The 12,845-nt window shown below is 35.8% G+C and overlaps 1 protein-coding gene across 1 annotated transcript in view; it reads right to left on the bottom strand.

Moving 5' to 3' along the window:
• Nucleotides 1-10,104: 10,104 nt before the first annotated feature.
• LOC135204220 (neuroendocrine protein 7B2-like) overlaps nt 10,105-12,845 on the bottom strand; it is a 42,807-nt gene continuing 40,066 nt past the window's right edge. Inside the window, exon 8 of the mRNA XM_064234326.1 lies at nt 10,105-11,411. Within this exon, the coding sequence (XP_064090396.1) occupies nt 11,343-11,411 (69 nt within the window). The 3' untranslated portion in view covers nt 10,105-11,342. The remainder of the gene's footprint in view (nt 11,412-12,845) is intronic.

Genomic DNA, 12,845 nt, shown 5'->3' with positions numbered 1-12,845 from the left:
CAGAAGCGGAATTTCACGAGGTGGACACCAAGTTTCAAGGCTAGCACCGGCTTTTTTTTATTTTTTTTTACACTTGTTAGGAAAGCTACATGCACAACGTTTCAATTTACGCCATTATCAGATGAATAATAGTGAGTCAGTAGCGGTTGATCGCTAGCGATCGTTGTGGTGAGCCACAACCGGTGGGTGACGGACTGACTGTGACGGTGTGTATCAATTTGAACCAAATGAGTAGCCAATAAATTGCAAATCGCAGAAGATATTCTTGTTTATTTATTTATTTTGTGTGTGTGCGGTTACCTAATATACGATTCATGTACTTTATCGTATTTTCAATTGAAATGCGAGCTCGGCAGCAACGGAAGTTTATAGAAAAAGAGACACGTTACTATAAAGCTTCATTAAATTAAGGAAGAGTATGGACTATGGATGACAGAAATTCTTTCGACAATAGTCACAATACCTTGTGTATTTCATCGGCAAAAAGCAAGGATGAATGAGTGGATAAATGAAGAGTGAGATGCAGAGCTAATTGTAGAGACAGGCAAGCAAAGTAACTGAATGTAAATAGGTAAATAGAATAAAAGAAGCTGGGGGGAAGACATGGAGCATGATTTGGTCGTCTTCTACTGCGATAGGAACGCCGACTCGAATGCAACCAAGACCACCGAGATATCTCGGTGGTCTTGATGCAACCCTCCAAGTTCCAACCGTCATTAGGCGGGATATTATGAAATGTTTTTCCATTAATTTTTGTAACGCTATCAAGTGATGGTTTTTAGTTTAATTTTAGCTGACATGTTAGCACGGGCCATTGCCGATGCTGGAGGGTATAAGAGGACTGATGTGGACACCTGCACTTGGAAAAGAAAGAGAACGAATAATTTATGGGGGGGAAGGTACGGTTGAGTGCCTGGCTTGCTTGCTGTAGATTAAACCAGCCTTATGCTGGCACGGGCTCTTGCTATTCAGCAGTTCGTAACAGTCCCTGGGTGTTACATCGAGAAAATGAGAATGGCTGTGACTGTGTTAGTAGATGTTCAGCCCTTGAATTGATGCGTCTGTGGTTTATTACTTGTCCATATAGTCTTATTAACGTGAACAGTGTTGGACGCAGGCATTACTAAAACTTATTTGCAGCCACCCTTCGGGCCCGAACTGTACCCACTTCTTAGAGACGTTGCTTTATTAGCACTGAATGGCTGAAAATGCATTAGTGCTTGGCTATACTGCCAAACTTATATTATGAAATAAATCAGTGGCTTTCGCATTTCTGGCAATAAGGAGAACGCAGAGGGTTGCATTTTCCAGTATCCCGTAGGCGTGATATGGCAGTTGTTAGCACCATCAGAAGAGGCTTCTCTGTCATTTATGGGGTATTTCATCTGTCCAAAGGATCCACGACCCTCCAGTTTACTCTATTTTGTTTTGGTTGGCTGTTTATTATAATTACAAGCCAATAGCGCTCCCTAGGACAGCAGTAACCATAGTGCCAGTTATTACCATGGCGATAGTAGTGAAGTTTTACTGGCACACACACATATATATATATAAAATACACACGCGAGTATTATGCAAGTGCGTGTACGTTTGCGTGCGTGCAGTCATGCCCGTAATGGATTTTGATAACCAGCCAATTACGAAAAGTATATATTCTCTGCGCTTTGTATTTCCATTCCTGACTCATTATCCTGGAAGTCTCAAAGGACTGTGTCCTTCGAGAATAGCCGTTGACTATTATTCTCTCTCTCTCTCTCTCTCTCTCTCTCTCTCTCTCTCTCTCTCTCTCTCTCTGGGGAAAGTGGGTAAATCGAGATTCTTCAACAATGGCATTGACGATGAAGAATAGAAACATCTCTAGGGTAAGAGCGATAATTAAGAGTAGAATCGGGATAAGAGGAGGAGTAAATTAAGGTAAGAGGAGAAGGAAAAGAAAGAGTCGGGGGAGCCTGGATCAGGAGGGGTAGGGGGGGGGGGCGGGGGCTTGGTTGGTGCGCCGAGGAAGAAAGAACGGGCAGTTTTCATTAATTAACTGCCATAATGGATAACATTTTTCACCAGATAACGTTTTGATGAGGCGTTTATTTTTCATTTCATCTTCACGTGAAGAATTCTTGGAAGGTGGAACGAAACAACTGGGTTTTGCCAGAAGTCGATTTTAGTCGGTGTTGTGTTGGATAATGTATTTGTACATTTAAAAAGAAATGTTAAATATACGCCTGTGCCAAAACTCGCCCACTTTTTATTTACGATAACTCACACGGAAACAAGGATATAACCCCCTTATCCAACGTAATTTACGTAAAAAGGGTACTGAGCTGACATCGGCCTAAACTCTACCATAGCAAAATAAAGGGTTTAAAAAAATGGATTAATTATAATGATGCTCTCAACTTCCATCCGGGCAAACTTCGCGGAAGAAGCGCTATTATGAAGTTAAGGGTCATGAAAAGCCTGTGTTCCTTCATCGCCCGGGTCCATTAGCGCCAATGACTTCGAGGAATACGCGTTTTGCTTTTTGCCTGCCACGCCCTGCGGTGCTCCAACAGCTATGTGATGATGATGATGAACACTCCCGCCCACCTCCCCCTCCCACCCCATTCTCTCTCTCTCTCTCTCTCTCTCTCTCTCTCTCTCTCTCTCTCTCTCCTGAGTATATGTAGTCATTCACACACTAGCACATCCATTAACAGTAAGTTTTTTTTTTTACTGTAATGTGAGGGAATTATATAGAAATAAATGAACAATAGTCTAGAACTTGCTCTGAAAAGAACTATAATGACATTAATAATAATGTTATGGCATTCTTTTCTTGGCTTTCATCTTTTTCTTAAATTGTTGGATTCGTTCAAGATCAAGTAACCTTTCCAAATAACGAAGGAAGATTTAACGAATTTTTTTTGTTTATCGTCATTTATATACTTCCGTCTTACCCAGTTTTTAAATCAGTCAAAAATCTTTTGGAAATCATCGACATACGTTTTGAGGTGCATGAAAATATCGCTGTGTATTTAATCCCTTACTTTTTTCCGTCAGCTTATATCCACAGTTTGTGTTTTAATTATTGAGGTTTCGTGTGTGTGCACTGTCTCCACGCACAAATTAGACCTATGATTCTCAAACTGGGCGTGTGCCCCTGAGCTTTCGTCGATTACCAGTAGTAGTCAAATTTATTATTATTATTTTATTATTATTATTATTATTAATTATTACTTATGATTATTATTATTATTATTAAAAATTTTTTTATGTATTATTATTATTATTATTATAGCTTTTAAAATGAATATTTAAACAAAAACTGGTCACGAAGATATCAGAACAGAAACAAAATTCCTGTGCAAGTTTGGAAATGTATTGGTTAAAATGTGGCTCAGTTAAAAAGCAAATCAGTGACAACAATGTCTATCTAAGATACGAATATTCGACGGTGATCCAGTATGAAACTTTTTAATGAAAAACTGAAACAATATTAATCGTAAAACAATATTAACTCAAGCGTTAAGACTAAAAATAAACACGGCCGTGATCTTATGGTCTATGCAGTTTAATTGCAGACGCAAATTTCAATGCAATGCACAGACTCTAGCTGGAGGAGTTTGTGCTGACTTTGTAACCGACTCCGTAAAATAAACAAATTATTCTCAATATTTTTTTTCTTGAAGGGCGGGGTCAAGAGTGTGAGCCATACCTTCGTTTTCTTTCCAAATCCATTTTCTTTTACAGGACGTTTGGGTAGTAGACTACGTTACATGTGATATAGACACCCTTTGTTGGCCTTCATCTTGACGATGTTTCGAGGTAACAAGTAAGCCGAAAATGTTTCATACCTGTTGATATACTATATATATATATATATATATATATATATATATATATATATATATATATGATATATACACACACACACACACACGTGTATAACGTGTGTCCTTGTCGAAAATTTGACCTGAACGAGGGGACCTGGACTTGGCGATAACCTTTGCCAAAATGGGAGTACGTCATCAGTATCCTCCCATTTAAATAATGCTTAAGTCAGGCTACGTATAAATTATGGAAAGCGGAGAAATGAAAGTAAATTCCATCGTAGGCTGTATTTCGCCATCATTACTAGAGAACACCAGGCTTTCATAACATAGCACGGGGAAACAGTAGGCCTACTCCGCTTTTAGCGTTTTCTCGACGATACGAAAGGCACCACGAGACAGAAATAAATGAACACTTAAGAATATGATAAATGCTTATGATAAATTATGATTGCTTTATTAATCGTGCAAAGTATAAAATTTATCAAAGAATATACCTGTGAGCTGAGGTGTTGAGACTACATTTCATATCCGGTATGGGTAAAATAGAAGCGTATGGCATTGCTTTATAAGTGCCCCTTCGCACGGTCTGTTTGAATTCGTTATTAAAATAACGTTCGGATATGTCACTTATCATCACAATGGGATAACGAATGAAATAGATGGCTGGCTGGTAGAAACGCAAGCCCCCAGAAAATGAAACTGTTGAGCCTGCTTACCAGAACTATAAACCATTCCTGTAAGGGAGTAGTACCAGTAGTACCATCAGTAGTATTAGTACTTAGGTTCTTTGCAGCGTCCTTCTCATTCTCTTTGCACTACCTCCATTCATATTCTCTATCTTCCATCTAACTTTCTACCTTCTCCTAACATTTGTTTCATAATCTATGTGTGAGGTTTTCCACCTGTTGCATTTTCTCTCTCTCTCTCTCTCTCTCTCTCTCTCTCTCTCTCTCTCTCTTAATTTCCTCTTTCAACGCTGAATGATCTCAGAAGTCCCAATGCATGGCCGTTTGCCTAAATTATATACCCATTCCTACTGCTTTTGGTAATTTAGGAAGGGGGGGGAGGGTAGTCGGTTGGACTACGGCCAGATTTTCTAGTTTCTTGATTATTTGAGTTGCCAAATTCAGTAGCCTGTCGTCAGGGGGGTGATAAAATGACCAGCATGCTCCAGTCTGACTGTTGCATATCATGTAACATTATGGCATTTCATAGTTGTTGGTATGAGCTCATATATATAATATATATATATATATATATATATATATATATAAGTATAACATATCAACTAATTGACTGATCAATAGTCTCATCTTTTTCTGATTACATTTTTTGAACCAGTGGACATGGTTTGCGTATGGATGATCTCAATAGAAGTTCGTATTTTTTTTTCTTTTCTCCAGCTGGAACTCTTTACAGAAAGAGCAAACCCAACAAGGACTCCAAAGTGAAATAAGCCTGCAGAGAGAGAGAGAGAGAGAGAGAGAGAGAGACGAGAGAGAGAGAGAGAGAGAGAGAGAGAGAGAGAAAGAGAGTGTGTGAGGAGTTACAAGGATTAAGATGTCTCAGACTTGTTAGTCCATCCGAGGGGACATCGTGTGCTTACTTATCTGTAGGAGCAGGTTTTACCGTGCATTCACAGTGTCCTAATGATTTCGTCTAGCTTTCTTTTAAACTCTTTTACACTGTTGCTGTTAACAACTTCTGGTGGCAGTTTATTCCACGTGTCACTTATCTTGTATGTAAAGAAGTTCCCACAATGGGATGTGTTGTATCTCTTCAGGTCTAGTTTCCATCCATTATTTCTTGTCTGGTTTTCGTTTAATGTAAATAGGTTACTGTCTACTTTTGTTGTGCCTTTCAGTATTTTAAATGTTTCTATTTGTGGCTCTTGCTTGTACTCCTAATCTATTTATGTCTTTTCTTAGTGTTGGTGACCAAAACTCAAAACTGTACTGCATATTCAAGATGGGGTCTAACTATTGTTGTGCAGAGCTGCAGCACCGTTTCCTTGTTTCTGTATTTGAACTGCCTCTTTATGTATCCCGTCTGTTAATGTAATAAGTGTGGTAAGAAGCTGAAGGGATGAACAGCCTTATAGACTCGTCCAAATAAACAAGGTGAATAAAAGATTATTATTATTATTATATTCTCATTGGACAAACCTGTTTGGAACAATTTAATGCTTGTTAGATTAAGAGAAAACTAGGGAACCAAATTTTTGAAGCCAAGAATTTTGATGTCTTTTAATGATAAAGTAAGAGGGCTAGGGCGTTAACCAGAGTTTGAGAGCATCGGTTATACAGTCCTTAAAAGTTAGGAATTTTATTTATGTAGTAAAGAGGAGAGAAATATTCTTAGAACTGTTAAACACTTTTTTTGTTGAAGAAGTGGAAGGAGTCAAACCACACGTTTAAAACAGCCTTGATTCGTACTAGCAAATGAATCATGAGTTCTGATTCCTAAGTTTAACTGAATCAAGTTAGGTTGTTTTAGGTCAGGCTGGGTCAGCCTCGTTTCGGATTGGCCACGTTAGTTTTTCATTGTAGCCTGAAATTGAACATTTTCAGTAAAAAAAAGGAAAAAAAACATAATTAATAAAAAAAAAGGGTGGGGGCCATCAGGAGTAAATAACAACACTGAGTAAAATGTTTTGAATACTTTATTGGTATCTTTTGTTGTGTTACAAACATTGACTTACGGTGACATAACCAATTTAATGATTACTGATCCAAACGATTAATATTCAAATCTGAAGCAACGTAGATGAACTGCCAACAGATAAAAGACGGATACTCAAATCAAGTCTATGAGTAACTCAGTAAATAAATATATGCATACATATATACATAACAGAGCAAATAAGAGATGAATACAGAGAGAATATATATATATATGTATATTATATATGTATATATACACATATACATATATGTACATATGCATACATATATATGTATATATGCATACATATACATGTATATATAAGTATGTATATATATATATATATATGTGTGTGTGTATATATATATAATATTATATTATATATAATATTATATATATATTATATATGATATATATATATATATATATATATATATATGCTGATGTTATTTAACTTTCTTTAGATAACTTACATAGTCTTGACGTTTGTATGTTCCTGAACGATCTTGCTCTGTTTCCATAAAAAATAGTGCCTCTAAGAATTATTATGCCTTTTTTAATACTGACGTTCACATTGCTGAAAAATCAAATTTATGTCAATGAGTGATTTTCAAACGTATCTTCGTCATGATGGAAGAAGGTCAAGGCTTTCTAGATTAGATAGATAGTTTAGGCCTAGTGCATGTCGTCAACAACATCATCCGAGAAGTGGGATTTTTTTTTTTTTAATTAGAACTTCAACCATTCATTCAAGTTCAAACTCTCCTTCAAGAAAGCAGGAAGACTGATAAAACGGCAGGCAGGCTAAACTTGACGGATCGCTAAACCAGTTAAACGACAGATATAGACTGTGACACACCGTATGCTGCCAGGAAAGTTAGTCTCGACTCCAGCAACCAGAGAAGATCTCCGGATCCTACTCAGCTCAAAATACAACGTAAATAGCATCATTGTTGACGTCCTCTCACTAGAAAGAAAAAAATACACTCAGGAGATGTTTGACTGCACCAGTAACACACTCCACTCAAGCTGTAGAGCACCGGAAGTGACTTTAGTTTGGACGAGTTCAGTAGGCTCGCCCAGATTTCAAAGTGGGAAACAAGAGCCTCTCCAAACCTTGGAGGTGACACTCCAAGAGAATGTCAAAGTTCACGATGGTAAAGTTCAAAGGCGACGCTCTCTCTCTCTCTCTCTCTCTCTCTCTCTCTCTCTCTCTCTCTCTCAAACGCGCGCTACAGTACGGCCAGAAACCCTACTCTATTACGTCCCTTTGGGACATTCTCTCTCTCTCTCTCTCTCTCTCTCTCTCTCTCTCACACACACACACACACACACACACACACACACACATGCTGTGTCCGGATATTCTATTCTTTTCCCCTGAGGCAACCCACGATCTTTATCTAAGTCTTTCCTCTTTCCTGCTCTGTTTGTGTTGTAAATTTGTAGTGTACATCTAGACTCTCTCTCTTCTCTCTCTCTCTCTCTCTCTCTTCTCTCTCTCTCTCTCTCTCTCCTTAGATCCCGTAGATTTCGTTTGCGTGAAAGCCGACATACTTTACGGCTCCATGTGAATGAGGCCTTCGAGACAACTTTTCAATAACGTATCGCTTAGTCACACTAGTAGTAGTAGTAGTAGTAATAGTAGTAGTAGTAATAGTAGTAGTAGTAGCAGCAGAAGAAGAATTAGTAATTGATTGATTTGATTTTTTATGAAATGTAGGCTGTTAGGCCTAGCACTGGGACACTTTCAACGCCCATTTAGCGCCTAAGAAGGTGAAAAGGGGGAGTTGGAGTGGTTGGACAGCAAAATAAAGGGAAATAAGGTAATATATATATATATATATATATATATATATATATATATATATATATATATATATATAGGCACTAGTACTGTTACTGCTACTACTTTAAGTAAGTTAAAATGAAGCAGAAAGAATGCCTTGGCCTTTTTCCCTTCAGCGACCTCGTTAATATCAGCATATTATTCCTCGTTATTCGAAACGTTTCCGATGGTTGGGGTGCAACTCTGATCTCTAAGTGATGATTCACATTGGTTTTTGTTACTTATTTTTTTTATTTTTTGCACAAAAGATGTCGTTATTCAGCAAAGAAATAGCTGTCTGTCACTAAGGTGTCCGCTCTGTTCTGTTCTCAGTTTTCCTTGCGCGTGCGTAGGCGAGTATACAGGGAAGTGGTTAAGCGTGGGTGTAAGGTCAGTATACAGGGAGGTATATACGTATATACTACATATGGACTAGTGTGCTGTGTCATTCCTCTCATACCTGGAAGTTACTTATCAATACATTTCCCTGATTATCAAGTGTATTCATTTATTCGTAATGGCGCAAAATAAAGTTAAAAGTGTGGACATTTGCAAATGTTTGTAGGTTGTAATCCTGTTCCCTGTTTGACTTTAGTAAAATCTTTGCTAGCGTACAAATAAATGTATGTCTTCACAGCCATCAGCCTACGTCCGTTCAGCGTTTCACAGCTTAATCATTTGTATCAACGCACTCTCATCATCTTCTTGAACCAGCCAGAATCCTCACACTCTCGTCTGCTCTAGCCCTTAATGAAAAATGTGTTTCTGGATATCAGTCAGGTGACAGAAAACTTTCTTGCGTAAAAAAAAAAAAAAGAACGACATCTCGCACGCGTAACGAACTAGAATTTCACAGAACTCTTACATCAATTTACCGTTAGTCTTTTTTTTTTAATCTCTAATACGCTTTCTTCGTGGTCATGATCGTCTCGTAAGCCTATTTCCACGAGATACCGCTTTTCGTGTTTTTTTTTTCTTTTTTAATTATTGTTTTTCATCGCTGGAACGTGTTGTCAAACGGTCTATCGTTACATATGCAGCTTTTTTTTCTTCTTCTTCTTCTTCTTCTGACCTAGACGGCAAAACTAGGTCTTACAGAATACGTACTAGTTATTGAGACTCGCATTCGTTGTTGTTGTTGTTGTTGTTGTGCATTCCTTTCTAAGCTGTTGTTGGTCATTGCGCATAAGCGAACAAAATCTCACAACTTTTATTGATGTAGGAATATACGCATACATTCATACTTATATGCATCCGTTTATGAGTGTATTATGCACGGTTGGTAATGTATCGTTCTGTGTATATATGTGCATGTGTATATATACGTGTATATATGTATACTTCTGCATGTGTAGCCTACGTATTTGTGAACACAACGTAGTGCATATATGTATACAGATAAAATTGTCTATACATAGATGTCATCATCATCATAATATGCATATATGTACATAATGTATCCCGTTCCAGCTGATATAGTATATTCTCATATTCCACTACATTGATTAGGAAACTTTAAGGGGTGATACTAACTATCAAATGATGTACTTTATAATTATGGTTATGCGTTATTTCTTATATTATTTTCCTCATATTCATTTATTTTATTCCCGTCAAGATACTTTTGAGTAAATTCCTTCAGAAGTTTCAGAGCTACTATTGATACCAATAACTGTTTATTAAAGAAAAATAAATATTTTTCGATTTCTTCATAGATAGTCTTTCGTTCTAATTTAAATATAGTAATTTTCATATACATTCATCTATTAATTTGTTAAGTGATTAATATTTACTTTTATTATATTATTTTTTTTAGATTTTTTTAACAATCGGAACTGTTATTTATTTGGTGCCCTGGCCTTACATTGTAGCCTGTAGTGTATAACCCTGTTTTTGGAAAAAAGTTTCGTGAGTTATATCATTGATAAAGGAATCTCAACCTTTTGGCGACAAACAATGAGGACCAAACTCCTTTGAACGATCGTTGGTCGTCATTGCCTTTCCATCATTTGGGTCTACTGGAGTCAGCAGCGATTTGGGTCGTCTGTGATTTCAGTTATACTTAATTGGTCTATTCCGTCCCACGTGAAGTAGAATTCGTGCAAACTCGTGTTGCGAAATGCAATTCTATGCACCTGATTCATCGCTGTGCTTAATACGATGCAAACTTCTGGTTTTCGAAATGGAAAATCAGGCGGCTTTATCTAGGGGTAACGATCGAAAGAACATCTGGCGACCTTTGCAAACCAAACAGACATTGTTGAATTGAATCAGTATTTCACGACTGACCCAGTTAAACCCAAATTCATTCGTTCGTCTGTCTCTCTCGCACTTCTTCTTCTCGCTGGTTTCTTCAAGTATTCACCTCGCAATTTATTTATTATTTAAAGGATTACTTTGGATCTAAAATGCAAAACTCCATACGCGCATCTGGCTCCAATATAATGGCTACTTCTCGACGCAGAAGGCGATCAATCCCAGCTTAGAACTTTGGCGTCGCTACAGATATATAAGGGACTTAGTGCAATGTGTCGAAAAATGTCCTTTCATACCGGAAAGATATTGTTTTTATATAGTATTTTTTTTTTTTGGCTTTTTTTTATTTGTTGTTGTTCTTTTTTGTTGGCCTTACCGATCTACAAAGCTACTTTCGAGTCGACGTCGAGCGAGAGGAGGAGAGCCATCATCAGCCATCGATGAGCCATCCGTGGGTAGTATTTATCCTTGAAAGGTGGACCCCGCTGTTGAGTCTCGGGAGGTGGTGGTGGTGGTGTTCTGTCGGAATGTTGGCAGGTGTCTTTTTTTTATTTTTTTTTTTTTTTTTTTGGAAGTTTCTGATGTGGTAGGTTTTTTGGAACCGGTGAGAAGTCGTCTAACCCCAGTGTTGTAGAGGGTTGAAACCTGTGTTCACTTGTAGAGTTTCGTTTTTTGTTTTTTGTTTGTTTGTTTGTTTTTTTTTTTTTAAGTTGACGTTCATTTGACGTTTCAGTGGCGTAGAGTTTGACAGGGAAGCAACAGTCAGAGGGAGAGAGGGAGGTCTTTTACAGAGGGACCCCCTTCTTGGCCGCCACGGGGAGCTTTTCGCCCATCAAGTAGGGGTTGTAATTCGGCTGGAAAAGAAGACGAAGAAGGAGATTGTAAAACAAAGCTTTAAAGCTCACAGGATTGAAAATTTGCTGTAAAAAATAATAATAATAATAATTAGTGACCTAATGCTTTCAGATCTATAATAATTCTACTGCAAAATTATAAAAAAGGCGACTACCTGTCACTGTTATTTTCACCTTAGTTTCAATTAAAAAAAATAATAACATTTAACTTTGTATTCAGAAGAAAAATGGGATTATTTTCACGTAATTTAAAAAAAAAAAATAATAACATTTAACTTTGTATTGAGAAGGAAAATGGGATTATTTTCACGTTATTTTTAATAAAAAATGATAATATTTAACTTAGTATTGGGAGGAAAAATGGCATTATTTTCACCTTAGTTTCAATAAAAAATTAATAACATTTAATTTTGTATTGAGAAGAAAAATGGGATTATTTTCACGTTATTTTTAATAAAAAAAATAATATCTAATTTTGTATTAAGAAGAAAAATGGGATTATTTTCACGTTATTTTTAAAAAAATAAGTGATAACATCTAAATTTGTACTGAGAAAAAAAAAGGGATCATTTTCACGTTATTTTTAATAAAAAATAATAACATCTAAATTTGTATTGAGAAGAAAAATGGGATTATTTTCACGTTATTTTTAATAAATAGAAAATAATATTTAACTTTGAATTGAGAGGAAAAATGGGATTATTTTCACGTTATTTTTAATTAAATAACATTTAACTTTGTATTGAGAGGAAAAATAGGATTATTTTCACGTTATTTTTAATAAAACAATAATAACATTTAAATTTGTATTGAGAACAAAAATTGCATAATTTCACGTTTTATTTAATTAAGAAAAATAATAACATTTAACTTTCTATCGAGAAGAAAAATGGGTTTATTTTGACGTTATTTTTAATAAAAAATTTAATAACATTTAACTTTCTATCGAGAAGAAAAATGGGTTTATTTTGACGTTATTTTTAATAAAAAATTTAATAACATTTAACTTTGTATTGAGAAGAAAAATGGGATTATTTTCACGTTATTTTTAATAAAACAAAATAACGTTTCAATTTGTAGGAAGAAGAAAATTTTGATTATTTTCACGTTATTATTAATTTTAAAAATTAATAACATTGAACTTTGTACTGAGAAGAAAAATGGGATTATTTTCACGTTATTTAAATAAAACAATAACATTTAAATTTGTATTGAGAAGAAAAATGGGATTATTTTCACGTCATTTTTAATAAAACAATAATATTTAAATTTTAATGAAGAAGAAAATTTCGAATATTTTTTAATAATAAAAAAATTAATGACATTTAAATGTATCGAGAAGAAAAATGAGGCAAATGGACTTGAATAAAAACAGAGTATTGCTGTGCTACAGATAGACAGACAGATGGTTACAATTCCTTAGATACCTATACT

This window comes from Macrobrachium nipponense, chromosome 44 (genome assembly GCF_015104395.2).
Source record: "Macrobrachium nipponense isolate FS-2020 chromosome 44, ASM1510439v2, whole genome shotgun sequence".
Taxonomy (NCBI): Eukaryota; Metazoa; Arthropoda; class Malacostraca; order Decapoda; family Palaemonidae; genus Macrobrachium; species Macrobrachium nipponense.
This window is presented reverse-complemented; position numbering and strand designations above follow the sequence as displayed.